The sequence below is a fragment of the Opisthorchis viverrini genome (assembly GCF_000715545.1).
Source record: "Opisthorchis viverrini unplaced genomic scaffold opera_v5_5, whole genome shotgun sequence".
NCBI classification, from domain to species: Eukaryota; Metazoa; Platyhelminthes; class Trematoda; order Opisthorchiida; family Opisthorchiidae; genus Opisthorchis; species Opisthorchis viverrini.
Genome location: NW_008751661.1, coordinates 4,307,629 through 4,332,414, shown reverse-complemented (window position 1 = coordinate 4,332,414; position 24,786 = coordinate 4,307,629). Strand labels below are relative to the sequence as shown.

General features: G+C 42.2%; 1 protein-coding gene across 1 annotated transcript; it reads left to right on the top strand.

Annotated features, from left to right (window-relative positions):
• Positions 1-24,786, top strand: T265_00566 (hypothetical protein; the record flags this gene model as incomplete). The annotated part of the gene is made up of 3 exons (XM_009164370.1): positions 1-918; positions 16,482-16,693; positions 24,248-24,786. 3 exons carry the CDS (start codon positions 126-128, stop codon positions 24,389-24,391), a joined length of 1,149 nt encoding a protein of 382 aa, XP_009162634.1.

Sequence of the window (24,786 nt, the reverse complement as noted above, 5' to 3'; positions counted from 1 at the left end):
GTTGGGGAAAAAGTGCGAGTGCACACACAGGCATCATTACGAAGCTTTTGTAGGACCTTCAACGAAAGTTGATCTGGGATTGAGAAGAATTGCAGTTGGGACAGCAGACTCAGTGAAGTGATACAATGTCTGCCGGGCCTGGTGGTCCAGTATGGACCCGTAAAATGCGCACACTATTTCGCCGACTAGATGCACAAGGACATGGGTACCTGATGGTGGATGACCTGCTTGAGGTGGCCACTCATATATTTGGAGTTTATCCGAAAATGGAGGCATACAAGAATGATTATGTTGTACGAACTCTTGTCTATCTGTGGTATCAAGTGATGTGCATCCACGTAGACCGGCACGTAGCCACGATGACAAATGTCAACGAGGCTACCTTTGTGGACAATATGTTGAAAGCCACCAGTGGTCCGTTTAAAGAGCAATTTAGCGAGAATTTCGTGGATCCGCTTTTTGATGCGATGGATCAAGATGATGACAAGATGATCACCGCACCGGAATATACGACACTAATGGTCGCTCTTAAGGCAACCCAGCGGGACTCGGAAGTGTTATTCAAACAAAATGCAGATGGGAATAAGCTTTCAAAAAGTCGCTTCGAAGAGGTGATGCGCGATTATTTCTTCGGAGATGATTCGAAGAGCAAATGTAACAAACTATGGGGGCCTTTGTTAGAATACAAACGTGCTGAGGACTTTGGTACACTCGACTGTGGACCTGTTTGGGAGGGCAAAATGCGTACGATGTTTCGTAGGCTCGATGTGGGTGAAAGTATGCGGCTGCGGTGTCATGATCTATTGCATATCGGACAGTTCCTCATTCAACGTGGCCATTTGGATAAAAAGAAGGCGGACTCCGTTTTGCGATACATGATGCACATTTGGGTGAAATATCTGGCAGTCGACAAAGATGGTAAGTAATTTACACCTGACAGCAGTGTTTTTCACTCCAGTCTCCCAAAGTGTCTGATGGACTAGAAATTGGACTGTGTTTAGGCTTACGGAAATTGAGCTTATCATCAATGCTGATAATAGCATAATTGTTGAAACCTGGAACTAATTTGGCTAATATGAACGTGAGGCTAGAAATAAAGTCCACAGGAACTACTCACATACATGAAATTCAGTTTAGAAAACAAGCCGGTATAAATTTACGATTTGATTTTGTCTGGACCACAGCATGCAAATGGCTGTATCATGAATCACAAGTTTCCTCACACCAACGGGATTTTGGACTTGGCAGTTCACCCACGCTTCAGAGCCAGCGATTGGTATGGGCTAGTGTAATGACGCTGAACGGCTTTGTTACACAACCCAGGAATAATCACTCGCTCTTTATTGCAACAGGTTAACCGGTCGATCATAGGGAACAGAAAAGTAGACATAATTCAAGAAATACACTCATTTGCAAATCAATTTGGTTTTCACGAGAGACTCAACTGAATCTCTCGTTTATGATAATTCACTTCTCTCGTGTTCTGAATCATCTCATCTCTGACCATAGCCGGTTTATCTTTTCAGTTCAAAGGACCGTCCTCTCGTCAATCCTTCACCAAAGATCTTACCGAAAGATATCTAACCTAACCTAACGGGACCGGAATAGTTATTTTGGTTAAAAAATCGCATAGATGCAAAGCATCTCCTTAGGTTGTGTTTGACAAATTACCTTTAGGCTGTTACAGTGTGTTGATTAAGATTTCCACTCTATAGCAAAAGGTGTCCTATTAGGAAAGCATCAGATTTCCCCAAGATGCAACGCATAAAAAAATACAACCATTGAGTTCACTCCTAGTCTCTGTGGCGTCTGCCCTATCATTGTTTTAGTCGAGTGATTTATCCAAGCACCCCCTGCCAACCGGATTTTTGTGAAGTGAATTTTGATAAGGGAAAGTTGTATGCTTTTAGCGTGCCTCTCACCTTATTGTTGCGGTCAAAGTAGGCAGCTTTGGCAGATTCACCTCAAAACCTTCCGATAACTAGCATGATAACTAATCAGTGCCTCCGTCAAGGAGTTGTGAGGTTTTGCAATTGTACTCCAGAAATATACTAAAAAGTGAAATCATGAATTTTACGACTCACGATTGAAATTAGTAGCGCCCAAACGACTGGGTAAAATTCGAGGCTCACAGAACAAGCGTCATAGGGGGAAAAGTTCCGGTTGAAGTGCACTTTATCTCATCTGCAGAAGATGACAGCATCGATGAATTAAAAGTAAGACAAAAAGTCTGCACGACTCATGAAAGGTGAAAACGAGGACAACCAAATCGTCGCCTTTAGTGGAATTCGCGCACTCACGAGAATTCCTACTATTTTTTACATCCTGTTCACTTGATAGTGGGAATCTCTTACGCAGATTTCCCACCGATCAGATGCGAGACACGTGCGTTCTGTTGTTTCTAAATGTGACCGAATTTCATTGTACACTTTATCGACTGGTAGTGTGTAAGCGAAACCAGTGACAGATTCTGGATTTCGTATTCGGGGCTTTCTTCAGCCAACACGACGATGCGATGTCACTATTATGGACTATAGGCCTGATGGCTTGGTAACTTGGCCTTGGTTGTTGCTTAACATTACTGCCTTCTCACGCACCTGCGTAGGAATTATTAGAATGTTCACCAGCGAAGTATCCGTCAGCGACTTAGCGTTGTCCGCTTTACTGGCTAGGCAAGTCGGTCTATCTGTGAACGTACTGCCAATCTGTGTGACTCGTTCTGAGAGAAAAACAACACGACCGGTGTGTGCAGCTGTGGACGAGTATGACAGGTACGACCCATAAATACCGAGTAAGTTTACGAGCCATACGCGTATAATTGGCAAGGCTATCTACTAGAGCGATCTGTATGGGGGAAAATGAACACAGTGAAAAACACAATCACAAATATTTTGGTCAAGGTAGGCGCTGAAGAGCCGCGTACCAAAGATGATGGCAGAAGTGTAGTTTTGATGGCAGTAGAAAAGTGGATGTCCGGCAGTGTACCGTTACCGGACGAGTGTGCAAGCGATTTAAGCTTAGTTGACTGATAGGTTAGGTAGTTACCGAAATGATTTCTTTTGCTTGGGACTTGTGAACTCTTGAATGCGGTCCAATAGTAAATAGGTTTTGTGAGATCAGAACACCTTTGGCAAGTATGACACAGTCTAGTAGTGTCCGTTCCTGTTTCTAACAGGGCTGCGTGCTTTGTATAATTTCGACTGGAACTGTTGCTCATGAGCCATAGCTAAACGGAAGTCGGCCGTGGATCATTTTTCCAAAAAGGAAACGCAAGTGTGATATAGGTTTTGTACAGATGGTGCAGATTAACCACATTCACTGTAAAGCTAGATGCATGCCTCTGAGTATTTTAGTAGGTGGATCTGAAGAATTTTATCTCCAGGACGGATCAACTGGGGATGTTGTCCTAAGCGTTTAGCACAGATTCATTTTTTACTTAATCAACGTTCGGAAATGTGACAGGATTAAAATTCCTGAATGACTGGTGGCATTTACCGGATGTATGTGCGTTTTCTATCTTATTCCCTGTGTTGTTAATGGCACCAGCTACTTGCAAATCGTATCACACTCGGCTCCGCAAAAACCGCCTGTAGCTCACCAGTCATGTGTAGACGTCCACTAGTTTGACTACTGTTGATCGGTAGACTGGATGCTAAGAATGGTTGCGGCGTATGGTAAGAAGTGGCAGATAGTTTGCTAACCAAAACGATATCAAAATAAGACCAACACTAACAGTGCACATGATGACCGTGAATGTTACGTTCCCTGTATCACCAAGTTCACATCCAGAATAAGAACAATGCAAATGTTATATTTCATAATGACAGTACTGGATTTAGGCTGCTATTTCAACAGACGAAACGGCCCGACGTTTCGATCACAAGTGGTGACTCTTTTAAACAGATGAGGATTGTTCGTCTCCTCAAAGCGCTATTGAACCACAGGTTCGACGAACAGTGTTTGTAAGATTGACCATAGTGACTGCGGGTGTGTCTACATAGTGCAAACCATTAAATAGCTGAAGGTTCGGGTCATCGAACCAAGACAGCATTCTCGTTCGGGTCTGAGATACTAGGACGAGACGCAGCTCTTGTACCCGATTCATTAGTCGTGAGTCATTCTATTAGTCCTGATAGTATACACATATTACTACGAAGTTTCGGGGTGATGTGCAGAGGCCACGACCATCCACAAATCCTCTCTAGCATCAACCAGTCAGGTAACAGCGTGTTTTCCGCAATCTGTTTCTGTCTGCACCACACGAATGACGGCCAGTTTCGTAACCTGGTAACGCGCAGTGAGGTCCAAAATGTCCGTTCAGTGCTGGCCACGCAATACAAGCACACACAAAAAAAACCCATGCACGCACATAACATTCACGATTTAATTCACACTAATCACAACTCGCATGAAATCACACCACCTGGCACTGTTTAGGTGTTTGAATCCCGGTCATTTGTTTCTTAAAAGTGACCACTCTCAGAGTGTTTTATTCAATAAAATCGACTTGTGAATTCTAGTATTTTCCCATAAAGACTGTTGCCTAAAGGTGTTGTGAAATCTAACTCCGGAAATCGTTGTTCTCTCTAACTTTGTGAGTGTAGATGTCGTTGATGTTAGATCATAAGCAAAGTCCTTTTCTTTCATACATCACAACCGAATGTATTTTGAGTACGATTCGAGGCAGTATACTGAAATGCATAGATAAACACTACGTTTGTTGTCTTGGACGATCTGGGTTTGAACCCTGTACCAAGGGAGGGGGTAAAACATGGGAAACAAGAACCTAAACTTCCGAAACCTGTCAGAGACATTTGTTGCGAAACAATGTTCGCTACATCGTTAGAGTTCCTTGGTCGAACACTGTAGCCTGCCGGATATCTTAGGTAACTCACCAATTCCTGTGTGAAGTTTGTTGAAGCAAAGTTGGTGCCACCAGTATTTTCCGATGGGTTTACATGTACGGAAGCAGTGAGGTTATACGGATTGCAGGAGAAAATAAATCTGCTGTCGAAAATTTCACAGCATGTAAGTTGACACAGCAACCGTATGAGAATTTTCAAAAAAGGAATTACCGCCCCATAGGCTCTTCCCAAGTGTTAAACCACGTTCGGTACTCTGAACAGATATCATACAAGTGGGACACCCCCATTGGGTGTCGGTTATTGTAATGTCTGAATGTTTCAGCATGCTGCCACATATTACACAACTGATTCTGGTCTTTATATTTCCGGTCTTTAGGGAGATGGCGTGCTGCATCGCCACAGGTGGGATATACGCGTATCCTGGACCGTGATCATTCAGTGAAGTGGTTTGTTTTCGTTGACTTCTGAGATGCGTATGCGCCATACACCATTTGTTAGTCTTTAAAACAATGCATTAGTTCCCTGAGGTAGTGAAAATTCTTTATAGGCCGAATCTTAGAAACTTGGTTACTGCAGCATAACTGCCGTATCCTAAAAATAACTATCCCTGGTCTGTCGGCATTACTACAGGTTAATAATAGCTACACAATCGACTCCTTGCAACGGTTCTGTAAGCCATTGCTCTGAACGAGAACCATGTACAAATAGATGAGGAGGATGAAATACTGTGATAAGAAAAACCTATGTAACTTGGGCTGTCTGTAAAGATTTACCTTTTTCATAGTAGTGATTAAGTGTAGTTTTTAGGTGGATGACTGACCGGAATAGGTTCAGATAAATGGACCTGGTCTATTTGGCGAAAATCAACCGAACTCTCATAGGATATGGGTCATCGATTGACATCTAAATGTTGGTTAAGCTGCCTCTGTCAATCGTCTTGATTGATTGATCTAGTCGTCACACACATCATGTTTGTGTTGTCACGATTATTTGTAGTCAGCATGGAGTCACAACCCGAATTAAAATCGCCGTACTTGTACTGGCACGTTTGATCATTGAGTCCGACCAACTAAATAGTAAAGCGAATGTCGATAACGTTATTTTGTTTCTCAAGAAGTACCTATCCCACTTTATAGACATCCCATGAACAAAAAACAGGAATAGAAGTTCGAATTCTGTGTGAACATAAAAAGTCAGTTTGAATGTGGTGGCAGAAGTTATTCTGAAATATAATTCCAGACAAGCGCATCGATCATCGTTTTGTGTGTGACATTATTTCATCTGGCTCGAGTGTCGCTAAATATCACATCCTATTGACAATACTCCGGAGTTCGGTTCCAAAAACAATATCCTGGGCGAGTGCGAACGACTCAGCCAATCAGTTATAATCGGGTGTAGACTTTACTAGCGGTGCTCAATTTATCACAAAGTGAAAGGAATAATGTGTTTTCATCCAACTTGCATAATGCACGACGGTTCGTCCGCGGGATAGAAAATCATTGACATTTGGGCTTACAGCTTGAGCCCAAAACGAGCGCAATAAATCCCTGTCAGATAAAACCCATGGTATTTCGCGTTTCGTCAGACTTCTTGCACACATTGTTCACGTATTTCGTCTGCCTCCATTTACTAAAGCCTGCAGTCCAAATCAGTGGATGCAAGTGCAACCCAAAAAGCTATTTTTTGCAACCCTGAGGTCCTGTTTCTGAAACTGGACACTTTCATTATTCCTCGTTAGCTCAAGTTTTCCGATCACGCAGATGATATTGCAGACTTGTTCAAAATGCACTTAGCTGAAGTGAAAAAGTATCTGAAGCCTGTGAAAAGCTTCCATTCTATTCGATGCGAATAGCGGAAATTATCTTTCGAAGTGAACAAACTCGCTGTAAGATATTCCGTTCACAAGCTTGTGGACAAATGTGTGCTGTCACGCTGTGCTGCCATGTTTGCTGCAAACAGGTTAATTTGTCGTCTGTCTACTCTTTCTTTGCAGCTTGCTATAACCCACAGGCCGCTTAAAGCGATAAAAATCTATAAACCGATTGTGCACGACTGCTTTGAATCAACTATTTAACTTGCACTTCGATGAGGATTAAAATGTTAAATTGTGGCATGGTACTGTCCTTCTAGCCACTCACTAGCAGGGTGCACTACCTGATTGTAGGAATTTACCACACAACTTGTGGTCAACCGGAACAGAAGAGATAAACAAACAGACTCATCTTGATACTCGTGACATTGCAAGCCAAACAAACTATCGATAATCTCTATTCATTCGTACTCATCTCAATCCAGCTAGAACACCACATCTTTCCACAAATTATTTATACCAAATAGCTAGACCTTTTCACTTTGTTGAAAATTCTGGCTTTTATACTTCGATTTTAACAATCGACTCCTACCTCATTTTGAGGCCAGAAACCCTGTTCGTCCTATGGTATTTCGTTCGAATGAAGTTAGAGCGCCTTAAAGAAAACAGAAATTTCATGTTTATTTAATGCACTCTTCAAATACAAAATCGTTCGCTGTAGGCCCCAAAATATACTCACGAGTTCTTTCTTTATGGGGTTTTGTGATTCTACTTAACGAATTGCTAGGTGTCTGGACGAGTCTTTTTATAAAACCTCCACGTTCTCGACAAATGATACTTTACTTCGTGGATATCGTCATGGAAGCCTCCGTTTTTCTCTGGAAACTAACATAGTCATCGGACTGCTTTCTATTTGTGAAATTTCGTTACAGAGCAATAGAAAGAAGCTCTGTGGAGATAAAATGTGCACATTGTTCCTGTCGGGTATATGACGTAATTATCAGTAGCATGGTCCGAACCTTGGGACAACAGTGTTTTTTAAGTATCTACATACCTATTATTATTATGGTAGGTTTACACCGCTAAAATTTTTCATCATGGCATATGAAGGTTTCATTTAGATCGGGCATGGCAGATGCTCCTTTCCGAGTAGCTTTTCTGAATTCTATCTGCGACCCCACTGGACTGAATGTCCGCTGCGTCTGCTGATGTTATCTTTGACTCAATCGCCTTCGCAGGTGGATGGAAAATGGCATCAAGCCAGTAACGGACTTCCCCTAATATGGACTGAGAACAAGCATTCTTCACACACCTGCTCGACGTAAAATAGTGTGAAGTTAACACTTCACATCTAACAATGTGTAAAGGGCAGAGTGAACGGTATGGAAGCTATTAATTGCTTCAGCAACGAATCTTCAAATGATGTTTCCATCTTCGAAAACTGTTTCCATATGTGGCAACTATTCCTTTTTCTATTTGTAGTGTGTTTATAGGATTGAGTAGGTTACTTACATATCAAAACGTATCCGGGTTTTTTTACGATTATTAAAGGAGTTATCTCAATTTTTACTCTGTTCTGCCGGCAGTTCATCTGAAAGACGGACAAATTCACCCAGAAAATTGTTTATTGTAGTGGACTCACAATAAACTGGTAGTTAGGAACTCATACAATAAAGGACATCAAGTATAACGTTTCATAAAAGTATGACATCTGTCCCTGTGGGAATAGCATATAACGGAAAAACGGATATTTGTTCCAGGTTGGCAAAGGACCGACGAGCAAGCCGTGTCGTTCAAACAGCAACCACGCTTTTTTCACTTACGGTGTTCCCGAAGTATTCCTTAACTTAGGAACGCCTTCAATTCGGTGAACACATGAGAATTAATGATCATTCCTCAGAATCTTAGCTGTTCGAGAATCTGTCAGTCTTGTCCAGTATTCTCTCTGTGGACTAATGTGGCTAATGTTCCAACCTGTGAAAGTACGTTTACAGGGGAGTGAACAAGGCTGTATCATGTCAAAAACGATATTCATGTGGTGTCTTACGGTGACATGCTTGGATACGTTTCAAAATCCACTGTTGTCTAGGTGATCGTTTGTTCAGTTTTAAATGCTTTCTAGCCACGCGAATGCTACATAACTAACGATTGTTCCCTAATGAGATAGTCTGAAGCGGAACCGTAGCATCCGAAGGCACTGTTAGATTATACAGCACCCCGTTTTGTCCTAAATATAGCTATCAATGGCACACATCTGGTCCACCAAACTACTCCTGGGGAGGGGTCACCAAAAAATGTCAAACATGGATGTGGACGGCAGTGAAGTGGTGTGCTGCTCAGATCTCCGTCACCTCTGGTCAACTTACCTGCCGGCCAGATGGTTGACAAAGAATTGGACTTGCAAACATAGGATACTAGCTTCCCATTTGGCGGACTTAAAAAACGTGTTTTGAGCAATCAGCATCTTCCTCTGGGAGACCTCACTATCTGCAAATTTACGGCAGAGAGACATGTATGGAGTACCGAAATCACATTCGGATCCCCGATCGGTTTCTGGAGGGTAATGCGCACATTTGGCATTACCGTATCCAGAATACTCAGAACGCGAAAATGTACGGAATTGAAAGCGTCCTAATTCACAGCGACCTTTGCTGGTTAGGTCGTGTGATGTCGGATGGCTTTCACGAACAACTGCTAAATGAGTAATGAAGGAAACTAGGTTACGCAGACAGAACTGGGATGTACTTAACAAACACTAATTTTAGTTTTCTAAAATCCTGCGCTGGAAAAGGACACCCAGTGAATGTCTATCTACGCAGATTCGTAGTCTACAAGGCTCAGTAGGTCCAGAAGCTAAAATTTGATTCACAAAGGATGTAAAAACACCAGCACTGATAAACGCGCAGACACGCGCAAACTATGATTCTAAAGGAGCGGAGGCGGATTTGCGGGTTCATAGCACTCCTATGTCGTATCGGTCGCAAGGCGTAGACGAGTATGTTGAGATTACTTCCCTCTAGTTTCTAACACATGGAACTGTGCCGCTACTACATTTTTTATCCTGTTCATCCATGCCCATGAAATGGTCTGTCCTACATATGTTTCGACAGATATGATTGCACGGGTATTATGCTGAAACGTCAAGAATTCCATCGATCAAATCAGTACCTGACTGGTTAATGCGGTGCTGTTGATCATTTCGGTGTCATCATGCGTAGACCGGCTAGTAATTGTCAGTAACCTTCTGCGAGTTTGGGTGCCGACCCCATTCCCTCATGTTTACATCGGACCCGCAGCTTCATCACGACATCGGGCTCCACGCAAACCGTTTGTATTACAAGTATACTAGAGCTGATGTTGATAAGGCGACACATGCGAAAAATAAAGCCGGTGAAAAAATGTATCTTGTACGCACGGCAATTGGTTGTTCGATCATGTGATGCTTATGCTAAATTACAGTCCATCAAGTGAGGTGGACTTCCGAGCCCAATACAGAATGGCTAAAGCATACCTTGGGCGAAAAGGAAAATGAGAACATCAGTGCGGCCTTAATGCGAGTATAAGATCCACCTGAGAAAATGAAGGACGCAAAAGCTAATCGTGCCTCTTGTATTCAACTTGTATTTTTCATCTTTGTGAAGGAACTTCTGTATAACTGTAGTCGATTGATATTGGGTTGCTCTCTATTTCCTTTCAAAATAATGACGGCAGTGAGGCGTTGGTTCCAGAAAGTGGAATTGCTGTGGTATATATATATATATATATATATATACCACACACAAAATTATTTCAATTTTGACAGCATAGTTCACAACGGAAAAACTGAGCCATTTGGAGCAGTGGAGTAATATTTAATCTGAAAGTCCTGGTGTCACGATTGTTCATGTTGAATCTGTGATGTGGTTAAAGAATGTGGCAATATGGTAGTAGGAGGCCACTAGCCCAGTTAGCCGAGGTATGGATGACACTTTCGTCTCGCGAAAACTTGTGGTAACTGGGAGTAATCACAGACTAAGTCACTTTGTTTCGACCGGCGTTCGTGTTCCACTTTCACCTCAATAGTAGACTCCCCACTCCAGCTAACACCAGTCATATCTACTGAGTGGCAGCGGTCTTTACCACCAGTCTTTACACCGGTCTTGAACTTTACCCACCTACAACCAGTGAAGGAGTCAATCTAACAAGAACTTGCCTCTACTACGATCCAGCTGTACAGCAAGCTGATGCACTAAGCTGCCAAGAAGGAGCGAACTCTTGCGAACTATCCCACTGGTTGACCCCTCCTCCAACGCATGCGTCACTTGGAAGGAAGGATTGCATTTTTCCCATGTGAAGCATACAGCAGGAGCCACATGCACCCTAAGGAATACAGAATGCTGTTATAACCGCTGTAAACCAGTTAGAGTTACAATTATGTGGTAGACCGCCGTTGTATGGTAACAGTAATTAGATGTTGCTATTAAGGATAGGGTGGAAAAAATCGAAAATGCTTTTCCTGATCGGATCTCATTTGTCTGCTTATGGTAGCCCGGATGTAATTGCAGGGTTGGTCTGATCCAGCATTGGATTAGGACCAGTCTGCGTGCACGAAGTGCAGGAAAGATGAAACGTCAAACACCAAAAAATCAACTGGCAGATATCAGGCAACCAGAATCTCTTCCCATGGTGGGAGGTCATGGCAGCAGAGAGCAGTTCCACTGGTGCGTGGAATGGAAAGTGGACAAAGTGCGAAAATGAGAATAGGTCTGACAACAGGATAAACGATAATTCGAAGAATCCCACAACACGGGCGTCATCATCTTGCGAGCTAGGATGAGATCACTGCATGAATGTGGTAGTGTCGATCATGCTTTTATTCCTTAGGTCATAAACTTTAGTCGTTATCCACAGTGCTGTACGGTGACTAGCTGATTAGCATGGCAGATATCATTTAAAGTAGGGGCGAACCTTGTCAGGGAAGTTCACCACCGGGGAGCAGTCGTCTATTTCTTACTTTTTCATATCCTCTGTTTAATATGTAATTACCAAGTTTAATTGGGTTCAGAATTGAAAACGCTACTTATGATGGAAACTTGTAACTGGCTGCTGACTACTGCACACCTGGTTAGGGGCAGCGTTACGACGCCTTCAACGGTGAAAACCCGCAAACAAAACGTGCAAATGATCTAACTAGTGAGTTTCAATAGAGGCAAAATTCCTAGTGAATTGTTTCCTGTACAGTGCCTTCATAAGTGGCCTTCTGAGATCCAGGTCTTGTGGGCTTGACACCTAGAGGACCCCAGGAGGCTCACGAAAAGTAGAGCTGCACGGCTGATAGATTCCACTCGATTGGCCAAGTCAAGAGGTGGATGCCCCTCCCTCCAAGAATGGTATACATTACAAATCAGGGATTATATTTGATAGCTTGCAACAGAAAATTAAGAGTTTTCAAGAACCATCCCATTCTAGACATTAGCGGGTATGGATAGTCACCTCCGCTACAACATGTTGGGTGGAAACCTAGTAAGTAGAATTAGTTTCGTCCCGCCCGGTAAAACCAACATTTTGTAAAAAGACCTGTCAAGTATAAATATCCAGAAAGCTCCTAGAACTTCAGTACCTTGAAGGGGCCATCTGTGATCCAGGCCATCGACAACTTTTCGAGACCAATTTATTCAGAATTCCTGTTAAAACATCCATTAACAATCATGTTTTGCTTTCTCAACGGATCAGTAATGCAAGTCCAGGAGCAAATTTACGGGCTTCGTAAATTAGACACTAGTTCTATATGATTAAACTGGTGTGTTTGTCCGTACGCGCCACCAGTATAACTCAACTACGCAGTCATCTTGTGCATGTCCTGAATCTCTCGCTCCTTCCGACGTGATCTAAGTTCAGCTGATATGCTTCACCGATCAACCCTGCGTTGATCACACTGCGCACCACACTGCCGTATGTACTACTTAACAAGCTTGTCTATACAATGCGTAAACAGTCAAAAGACTTTCAATATTTCCTCCCTGTGGTATGGCATTCCACCTCCATGCCGCTGTCACATTGATTACTTTCATGGTCTGCGTTCTACCCATTTAAGAGTGATGCTTTGTCTTCATCGGACTCAAAAGTTGGATAAACTGTTACCACATGTATTTACGGAAAAATGTAACCTCAGTTGAAGCCAGATACAACAAGAAGATGTATCATTTGGAGTACCGTAAAAATCTTTTTCAAACAAAGCTTTATTTTGCACTGCCTATATGGTTTCTGAAAACTTATCAGTAGTCCACGAACAGTTTCACCCTCCATAGGGCTCATCAGGTAGGCGAGGTCTCCGAGTTTTCGTCAACTTAATTCTCTCTTTAAACCAAAACTTCGTATAGTGTACTCCTTAGTTTTAAAGACAGGGTCAACGGAATCCAGCTGAATCTGCCTGTTTTAAATTAACTAAATGCGTTGCATCAGAACGGCTTAACGTTTCATTTGTGGCGATATTCCCGACCGAACACAATATTTATCTTGGATAGCTTCCGACCAACCATTAGTGGAGTTCCTCTGGTAGGCGTAGTCTTGTGTTTCTGTCAGTTTTGCGTTCTAGCGAGGAAGGTCTTGTGCAGCACACACTCCAATAATGTCATAAACGAGAGTTTTAGCGTGGATTCAGGTGAGTCTGTCGTTAAAACGAAATCGAGTTAAGTTCGCGAATCACACCCAAATTTGGGTTCAAGTGTGCCATAAAGTTAGCGGACAGTAGCTTTTTTATTCGGTTTCTGTTAATGAAATTAACCGTAGGAAGCGACAACTGTTGGCCTTCCAACCAAACCACTTTCTGGTGTGCTATTTATCCAAACAACAATATTTTTTTATCCTATGCATAACTAGGCGTCCGGATTCTCACCTCAATCTAATGAAAATTTCAGTCCCAGACAAACTAGTTGTCTGACTTTTAGAATTTCAATAAGTTGTGATATGTCATGTGTAGCATGTGATATTAGCTATCGTTTATTCAGGGAAAGACGCCCAACACCGTCCGGTATTTGGGACAACTTATCCAGTTACACTTCGGTGCACTATGATGTGGCATTTCATGCCAGTTTGCATCCAATCTCGTGAATATCAGAGAAACATGAAAAAATTTTGGGCTAGCATTCAAGAGGCAATTAAGTGTCTGGATGAATAATTATTTCGACCAGTAAAAACAACACGTAAATCTGGAAGTTGGATCTGATTATGATCAATCAACCCAAGCGCAAGTATACGGTCCTAATTAGTATGTCAAGTGATACATTCCTCTGGACAGAACATTTGCAGTTGGTTCCGTCTGTGGCTGTGAACTTAAAAAGGAATTCACAAGAAAGGCCACTTTTGTCTGATTCATTATTTTTGCCATTCCATTGGAGAAGAAAACGAAGTCTCATAGATGGAAGTGGTGAGATTCTTGTTGATTCGCACTGTTTTAAGTAAGCCCGTATTAGCTATACGGCTCCTCCCAGCTTCCCATTTAAACAAGCAAACAGGAAAACGCTTTTAAGTCGTAAAGCTGACAGAAAGCAATTATTTCACAAAGCCGAAAGACAGAGAGCGCAATTCAATTTTTGTCTACGTACAACAGAATGCTTGTGCAAAATTAACTCCGAAGACGGACTGACTACGGCTTTGGTTCGTTTTTAAACGGAGTGAAAAGCTTTCCGTCTCCCGAAGAGACGCCTCAGCTACATAGTCAGCGGATAGTAGGATGTCTTTTGTATATCGAATTCAACGTTTACTCAGGGGCAATTTAGGTCATCTAAACTAAGGTTTGAATCCCCTACGCAATACAAGACACAACATGCCGCTGAGCAGTACGTACTCAAAAATGAATTAATCTGAGTAAGGTTCACTAAATTTACATTTCACATCACAACAGGAGGGCTATCCAAAAACGATGGTAATGCGAGTTCATTTTCCACGAATCCCGCAGCGACATACTAATAGTCGGAGTTCACTGAACCAGCACAGTCCACCTAATCAGGAGGTGGACAAATGCAGGGGATATTACATTGGTAAAACTGATCGTTCCATTATCTGTTGGTATTTCGTTCATCGGATGCATTTCTCATCCTAAGGAAGAGGCAAACTCGAGAGGTATTCGTACACCCCCTAGTCATTATTTTCACGTCCTGTATTCACAACTTAGCTTTATCCTATCTAATATCATTTTCGTGTGTAAAACAGTCACTTTGTTGCAAAAAATTATAGTGACGCATTTCATGTCAACATTTTGTGAATATGGATCACTCCTGTAGACAATTAAGCCGGCTCATGGTTCCTTTTTTTCATACCTATATATCTAGGCGTGTTATGCTGTGCGTTGTTCTCACAGACGTTGTTCAATGATTTACCTCTCCTAGTGCGAGGAAATGTTTACCAGAGTATTTATTGTGGAGTTATTCTCAACCCGTCACTCCAGATAACACCGAATTTTTCTCTTTACTGTCGGTGGTAAGTATGAACGATCAAATTCCAATTATTAGATAGGGCTAACTGTAGGAAAATATCCGAAGTTAAAGATACTTCCGACATGAATGATTCGGCCGAGAAGAAAGCTATCTTTAATCCAAGCATAGAAAGGCTAGTAATTCAGCTCCGTGTGAAAACTGTGTCGCCGTTCGGATATCTTCAGTACAAAATGCACATCATTTTGAGCAGTCTACATCAATGTGGCATGCTCTGCTAAATAATTTCGTGAGCAGAAACATATCCATTACTTTTGTTCCAAGTGACGCCATTTGACTGGGAACTCATTAGACCCCAGTTGAAACACAGAATTGAGGGGAGAAACAAGAACCGGCTGTCAAACAGAGGTACGTGCCCCATCAAATCCACACACGTTTGGCATTCAACACAGAACACCGAGAGATGAATAACCCAAGAAGAAAATTAAAAAAACTTCGCCGGTGGGAATTTTTTAGGACACGGCCGTTCACTGTTGAATTCGTTAGTTGGTATTTGATTTATATGCTTAGTTTGAACAAGCTGTGCTCTGGTTGTAAAATTCGAGTAGTGAAGGCCGTACGTTTGCGGTTTGCTCTTGAAGTTTCAGAAAAGTGTGGATGACGTGTGGGAATCATGAAAGGAAGGAGTAGAACGCCCTTAAAACGAACGATAATAGAGCGGACATTCGGTCGGAACGAAGGAACTGTTAGACCCCTGTTTAAATCGTGTGAAAGACAAACTTTCGTAGCAACAAAATACCTCATAACTGCTTTGAAAATTATTCAAGCCAGAATTAAAAAGCTTTGATGTTGTCACGTTTGTGAAGTTCCATCGAAATGACAGCATTAAATTTTTATACATACAGAAATGTACAAATGCATTCGTACCAGGGACGGGGGTTGATTGTCCTTAATTTTACAGATGGCACCCACTCCGATAAACTGCTTCAAAATGAAAGACTTCTGAAAATGAAGGACCTTTCTCCATAAGTTTTAGACTAGGTGTTAAAACAAAGGAGCTTCCAAAAGCGAAACTCCCGCAGCTTGACCGTAAATATTCAGCAACATAATTTAGCCAGTTTAAATGCTGCAAAAAACTCAAAAAAGTGAGTCTTGGTACGCATTCCTGACCAGTCAAACAAATATGTTGTTCAAATTTCCCTCTAACATTTCTGTCGATGCTGTCCAGATACGAACAGCCAAATGTCACGTAATCCTCCCTCAGTCCATGGGAGTGTGTTTGGTGACTGCAACACAAAATTAAACCCTGGATTTTGAAAAACCGCACATGGCTAACTTAAAAGGTCCTATCGTTTCACAATGCCAGCCTTACCCTTTATTCGCATGTCGTTTCAGGAGCCCACTTGCCAGAAATACGTGAGATAGAATTCATACACAACCTTCGGGATATGATCAATGGAGATTACCGTCATGAAATTGATCAATTTGGGTGGACCCTGTTCAAAGCCGTGGAAGTGGACAATAGTGGATTTATCACACAAACGCAATATAGAAATCTGCAGGAAGCATGGCATGTAGGACGAGACGAGGCCGAAGGCATGTTCAAGGTGAGTTGTCATTAGCACATTGTTAACCAGCACATGCTGCATACTAGAAGAAACCACAAGGATGCAAAGTTTTCATAAGCAACTGGAATATAGGGATTTTCTTCCTGGATGAATCTCCAAGGAACAAACCAATTGCTGAAGGGAATTTGAGGGAAACTGTTCAGTAATATTTCGTGATAGCCTAGTAGCAGGAAATGAAACCATTTTCGGGAAGACAAATTACAATTAAGTGTAGGAAAAATCCAGACGACAATCGATAATTTCCGTGATTTGATTATTACGGGTACCCATTTGGCTAATTGGTGACACGCCTTTTCACCGTAATTACTTAACTGCTGGCAAGAAATGTGTGCACTGAAAATGTTTGCGCACGTTTGGATCTTTCATTTTTTCTGACAGCTCTCTTGAAATTCGTTCGGTCAGTTAGAAGTGGGCAACGTGACCCGTCTGTTCTAAAATGGTTCGCGTATTTCCACGGTTAGCACTACTACTAAATTGGCTCAATTCCTGATTCAGTGCATGCATGATAAGACAAACGAAACTGACATGAACCGAACTACTTCTAGAAAATCGAACACGTCATTCCAGGGACATTTTAGGGCGAGGGTAAAATGATTCGTGTTTTGGTGATACGAAGCCGAAACCCAAAAATCATCCTCATCATAGGTGCCACTCTGCGCTTACCGGACAAAATACGTAGGGCTGGATAGTGAAGAAAAACACTGTACGCTGAAATTTATCAGGCAAACACATTTATGAAAGTCCGAATCCACGCTTTCTTACAACTCGTGAATGGTTGCACTTAAGTGCCTCTCAGGCTACCTGTTTGTTAGGTAAATTGGACGGGCACAAATATCTGAGGACATGTAAGTTGATTGTGAAGTTCACATACTATAAGGGGTTCTGTCAAGAGCATTCATGGGTGTATGCCCGCGTGAGTAGAGTTGGTTGGCGGGTAAGCTGTAAGGCGTGTTCAATCACATCCGTTCTTCGTCTGACGGAGCGCGGATGGGTAACTTGCAATTTCAACCAAGCCTAATACAGCGAGGGGGGACGTAGCCTTTGCAAGACTACACGTGTGACAAATCACACTCGAATAGCTGCGATCGATGGACTTGTGACTAAAAGACAGACAATGGGAATACTGTCTGGGGACCACCCGCATTATACACCCTACTGCCTGCTTCGTACTGTTCTTGTCACTCATTAAATATACTAAGGTACAATTCATCTTGCAGACAAAGAAAGCAAGCTAACTTAGATCGTTCCAGAAATGCTCTGAACTAATTCATGTCTAATTATCATGCAAAACGCCCAGCCATAAATATTCGTTCTTCTAGAGAGTACGATGGATACGATGACCTGACAATTACAACCAGATTTTCGATTATACACCTCTGAGACGGATTATTGCATTTCTCATGATGTCCCAAAATGACTTTATGGCTACTTGAATATAGTGCTTTATTGCTGGTGCATATCAACCACCTATATTCAAATACAAAAAGGCAGAAAAGATCGAAATTTGTACAAGGGAAAGTGGTTTATCGAATTTCAGTTCTTGGTATGAGCTCGGGTGTCGTGTTTGCTAGGGGCGATATAACAGTTCGTGGTGTAACAAATCTAAGGTAACTTTAATCTTACTAGTTTTATGACCACATAAAATGGTTCCAATAAAACCAATGAAGCTTAAACCTAGAATGAGTGGTACGTTCCTCCACTGTTCAAAATCACAGCTATTGCACGCTTATAATCTTTGTATACTTTCACTGGCACAGTCTTTCAAGTAGACAGCAGAATTTATCTTGTTTCTGGGAAGGTAGACTAACTGAAGGGGGTATTCCACAAAGGATAGACTCTCTCTGTCGTATTCCCCATGAACTTTGATATCTTCTCCCTAGACCATAACATAGTGCATCCATTTCAGCCCTGTTGATGATTCCACATTAAACTCCCAAAAACAAAATTTCGACCTCTCAACGGTCTTATGGCGCTTTTCTGCGGGATGCACTGTTTTCGGGGCCAACAAACACAGATATTCGACCGACTTCCTTGTTCAACCACCGTAATTATTAACAGGGGTGTCTGACCGAATGTCCACCTATTTTATAGAACACAATCATAACAGATACATCGTGCGACTTAGCTTCGCGGCAGCTGAACATGTGTTGCCCGTAGCTGGGTATTTATCAGGTTCTCCTGAGGATCGTTTAACCCCAACAATAAACAAAGGCACTCAACACCATCATCATCATCATCATCATCAGAGACAACATCACTGTTGACACTCATGCTTTACTGCCGTACAACCACAAAGTTTGCCTAATTAAATGTAAAGCCTCGGCATGAAAATCAGAGAAAGGAGTGGGTAAAAGAGAGACTTGTGATGGCCTATCGCAAGCATTTTGAGATACCAACACCTCCAAGCGCCCAGTCAGACAGTCTAGAGAGAAACTGACAGCACGAACAGCACTGACATTGATCAGCCACTATTTCTTGCAACGCACCTAGCCAAGCGCAGGAAGGGTCAGGGCAACCCCATCCTGGAAGGCGTACAGCAACAAAAACACCAAATCTCTTCACAATATTTTTGTCACATTTTGCTAAGTCATACATTGTCCGCTGTACGGTTTGGGTCATTCGCGAGGAAGCGCGAAAAACAACACATCTCGATAGATGCTCTTTCTGCATTCGTAGCAAATGACAGCTATCATATTCGATGGTGCTGAATGTTTTCCATGATTAAAGTACCCACTGCACAAACAAATATCCATCTTCTAGTAACATCGTTAAGAATTCGTTGACGCCATCCAAAACCAGCAACGATTCTGAGGCATCGGCAGTGAAAAACCTGAAAGGGCGTTACATCATCCGTCCGCAGAGACTATGTTTCACAACCGTAGGACAAAATAGCCTTTACTGTAGCCTCCCGAGCCTTGAGACACGCTGTTATGCCCTTTTGACACCACAAGTGATGTAAACTAAAAAATGTGATTCTAGTCTTTGAGATTCATGCATTGGCTTCATCAAACACACTTCAGTAAGACCCAGTACAACTACTGGGTTGTGTAAACTTCTCCTCAAACTCTAATGCTTCTCCTTGAATTGTAAGGGGTATGTCCGGAGATGAACGTTATGAAGTATGGTTTTGTACTCTGGAGGCGCACTGGGATACCGGCCTGTTACGGCAAGAATCGCCTCCGATAAAACTGAAGCAATAAGGATTTCATTCTGTAAGTGAAGTGGGCAGGTAGCCTGCTTGGAGAGGAAAATCTTACAAGTGGAATAAGCCTTTCATTTGTGAATTTGTCGCTGGGGCAGCCAACTGTCATATGACTGAAAGATGGGTGTGCCCATATTCTGTCTGTGCTAGTTAGCCCCACTATTGCACCACCGCTCGCGGCAGAACGGTGTGGTCTTCGGCTACTAACCAGCTTCGTCGAAATGCGTACTGCAGACGATTTTTTGCGAAGACGAAGCAGATTTACAGTGCTTCTGGACTTCTGTTGACTTCATTCGCCACAATGCGACCCCGGTCAAAACTTCAAGATTCCTTCATACCAAGAACTGACTAGATCGTTTGACAAACTAACCTATAAAAAAGTGTGGGCAACCGATTGTATCATGACATCAAAATGCTGCTGATTTATTCGGTCATTCTTCTCTAGTGCTCCTCAAACACACTCACTAGTGAAAGAGAATGACCGCATTTGTCTTGTCACTACACGAAAAAGTACTATAAAAGGATTTTTTCAAAACGTTTGTCGACTTTTCATGTGGGAGTTATGCACTCCACAAATAAAACTAGTAGTGACTGTCTCTTTAGAATTGGAGATGACTGGTTTTGTGAGTGCCCGTGTTTTGCTTCCTCACTATCCGGTATACGGATCATCCTGGACGATCGGTTGGTGTGATTATGGCACTAGTAGTGCTATTTTCCGCTCACCGTTTGATATTGCTCCTCTGGATCTACACAAAGTGTAACCCAGTTTCACGCCACACATGAGCCAGTACACTAAGTTTTGACGCTACCTTTTCTGACTTTTAACGTTGACGTATTGTAACTCAAGAAAAAATGCTACCCAAAAATATTTTGGGTGAACGTCATGGAACACTTGTTTAGATTATCTTGTCATACCAAGACGCATGGGCATTATCATAGCATACCAACGGTGTTTGTTCCTTGACACAAGTGACCTTCGAATGCATCCAGTGCCACAGAGAACTCCGAATTTTTGGACGGCGGTAGGACGCCAGCCCTCTGTGGTAATCACATTGATCTGGACGTATTTTGACGAATTTAACAGCAACTCTTCCACAGGGGAACCACAATGGAACTGATCTGTTTGTTCTTAACAGGACTACAAGCGCAAGTTCATCGTATTCACGTAGACAGATTTGATCCGATTGATAAAGTTAGTGTTGAGCTCCCACTTTGCTAATACATCGCTTCGGCTGGAGAAGTTACTTTTCTTCTGATCAAGTGTCGATTCATTTATCAGAACAGTTTTTTCTCCAGTAACGTAAGAAGGATGCTCCCCCGAAAGTTTAACGTAACCGTATCTCCTGGGTTTGAATCGCCCCTAGGAAATTATATGCCATCGTCAGAGGTGCAAAAGGAAGACGAATTGGTCGTCGATAGTTGGACTAGCGGCTTCAGACTACGACAAATGATTGCAAAGTGTTTAGATCGGTACGTAATGGTGGAAGCCATATGGGCCTGAATAGACGACGAGCTATTTCATGCAGCAACCCTGCTGGAAAGAGGGGCTTCGTGAAAGTGATCTAAGTCATGTTCAAGTTCTAACGGAAATAAGCGGAAATCCGCTCGCTTGTACATTGGCCCTGTAAACCGTCTGCTACATATTTGGTTGTGGATATCTCCCCTTGGCCACATATCTCTCGTCTAGCCTCCTCACTTTTCTAAGCGCACAGAAAAATAAGCGGTCAACAGTTTCAAACTCTAGAAAAATAAACACTTGTCTTAGGATGTTTTCCTTTGTACCATCACAACAGAGTATATTTTCGGGAGTAGGTGCTTGTTTTTTGTTGAAACGCTCAGATGCTGGGACAGATGCGCAGCATTTTTTGATTGTGTAGCTGCTTTAATTGCAAGGACTGATAGGGATCAGTTGTTTCCTTACATTACTTTATAGTCGGGCAAGTAGATAGACAGGTAAGTAGACAGTTTTGACACCCACTTTCCACGGCGAAACGTCCCCATTATTTAGTGGAATGTCGGAAACCAGTCGCCTGGGCTGTGGTCCGAAAATCCACTACACCTGAAGCTCGTCAGAAATGGTGAATAAGTTACAAAACTGGTGGATTTTCAAGGCGAATAAATGAAGCGATCAGATATCTATCATTATATTCGAGTATTATTTTGTTGTTGTAGGAATCCACATCGAACTAGTTTCGCTTTTGTGGACAATCTTCACATCCTGTCATCTCAAAATACTTATTTAACGACGGATGCTACTGATGAAGCATGTGAACAGCATGTGGTCAAAGTAGCTTCTCATAATAAGTTGATTAGAAGTCCACAGTATTTCTCCATGAATGTTAAATATTCAAACAAAATCCTTGGAAACCCAGCAAAGGCATAAGTATTCCAAGCTTGTGAAACCTCCTTACAAATGAGGCTTTCACTTTTGTGCCTGAGTTTGTAGCCGCTTAGTTTGTGTTTGCGACTTAACATCGTCTTGCTCGAGTGATTCTTCTTTCTATTCAAGTTCGAGTGTGTGATTTCGAATACTGATCTAGTTAGTTAGTTTTGAACATTAATTTTGATGGTTGAAGTACCCCTGAACTACCGAGGAGCACAGTATACAAAGATTACATCTCTTGTATTTTTTGCGTATGTTATGGCTTCGGAATCTACAATCGTCGGGAATGTTCGAATCAGTTTTGTCATCCTTTTAAAGCTACTTTTCTTCAAGATGCTCTCTGTTTCATCCAATCCCAAACAGTGGCTTGCTAATGCAGAAACTTGCCATCAATGAGTACTTTCCTAATAAGTAGATTCACGATGACGATTTAAGGCTTAATTCTTTCACGTTCAAGTCCTGTGATTCAACCCTAAGAGTACAGTTTAAGTACGGTTTGCCATGCTAACACTTTGGGGAACAGCGTGTCAGTGATGGAGATTACCACATTTGTCCTCCAAAAGTCATAGGTGTTGAACCTTTCGGCCCTTTATTACTCACTGCTGTGAATCTGCCAGTCATACTGATAAAAGCTAGAAATGGATTTCGTGTGCGCCGACAACGTCACTTGAGCTTGAGCTACTTCAGTGGTTAAGGCGCAAACGCACCGAGCGGGGAGTCTTTGGTTCAAATCTAACCTCACTGTCTTGACTGCTCCTGTTTGTGCTTGAACAGCCAGACTGAATGCTTCCTTCGGATGGCGTGGCAGGTATGTGCCGAAGGAGTTTTATAGCTGATCGATTGACTGATCGAGCGATGTCGCTCCGAAAAGTGAAAAGAAGGTCCGCAAAAATTTTAAATTTCGGCAAACAGACTAGTGGCTGCTGGCTCCATCCGAGCCACCCATATTTCGCATAAATTTGATATGCTGAGTGACAGCCCCAAGTACACACAAACTGAAAGAAAAGCCCAACACTTGGATATATTTGACGAAATTACCGGCCTGCTTATCGCAGAGAACACGTGAGTGATTCACGGATATTGGTGACAGTTTTCGGATTTCGGTGCACTATCCAAGTGCGCGGCGATTTGTATGTAAAATCCAACAACACCTGTGTGGTAACAAAGGGTTAAGCAGCTATGACACCCGTCTGGTACGTGAGAGCCCCGTGGTTTGTGCCTGACTTCAGACTTTTCCTTCTTTGTTATTTCGTATAGTTTTGCATTCCATTCAAAGTGCTGATTACACAGGACCAGCACTGTTCAATTCTATTTTTGTTATTCATGTTCTCTCGAGAGTGATGACTCATTCTGGGAACGCTTTAGTTTTCTAGCGAACTTTGATCTATGGTCATTTTCTGGTTAAGTACTCTGGTAGATCACTTTGAATTACGAGTTTTTGGTCTTCCCTCTAAATTGGCTGAATACTGTTTTTGTTTTCAACAAAGAAGGCACTGTAGCGCCACTAGTAAATGTCAGCATCTCGGAGCAGGTGACGCCTAATACGATAAAACCAGTGCAAAGTTGGCTTTATACAGGGTTATGCAAGATGTGCTTGCAAAGTGCACATAATAAATAAACAAAACGAGCTATTTTCGTTTTCCAGGAGAACGCATAAGTGTTGCTAGTAATAGAAGCTGGTGTGAAGAAATCTGGTACATAGCTAGGGACCAAAATGGGCAATGCGTACACTCATAATGTCAAGGACCTGGAGGATTATTTCAGTTAGGAAACAACCGATAGCCGTTTTCTTGAATAAAACAGCTCACTAGAATGCCAAAAAGCAAACTCGCGTGCTTCACAAAATCTACAGCCAACCTGACATCTACCCAGAATACGTTTTGTATGTTCTCACACCCACTGCAACATAGAAAAGCCATTTCATTACCTTCGTTTGTTTTTTCTGCAGATCTTGGACACAAACAAAGATGGAAAGATCAGCAGTGATGAGTTCCTCACGGCTTGGAATGATTACTTCCTTGGCGAAGATCCTCAAAGCCCCTATCGGATGTTTTTCGGTCCTATCATCTCCCGACAAACGGAAGCCAAATAAATCCTTAAAAATGCTGTCTACTTCAAGGAGGTTTCCTTTGTTCTTCAAAAACTGTTCCGGCCTCACCTTTCCGTCGCTACTAATATTTTAACTAGTGTGCTGTTTTAAACGAACTCTTCCTGGATAGCTTAATCCTGTATGGAACTTTTGTCTTTTTGCGGACAAAACAATGAAGTAATAACTAACATTTCAGTCTTATCGCGACTTGTTTAGCTCTTCGTTATTTAGCAAAGTTAACCTCATATATCTGGGTGAGTGCAATGTCAAGTATGCTGTACTTTCAGTTATATTTACTCAGTAATTTTTCCTTGCAATATGTAAGTCAACAACGGCAACTGAAGTAAGTTTGATTATTGTGCATCCTCAAAAGAATTAAACCAAATATTCTGGAAACT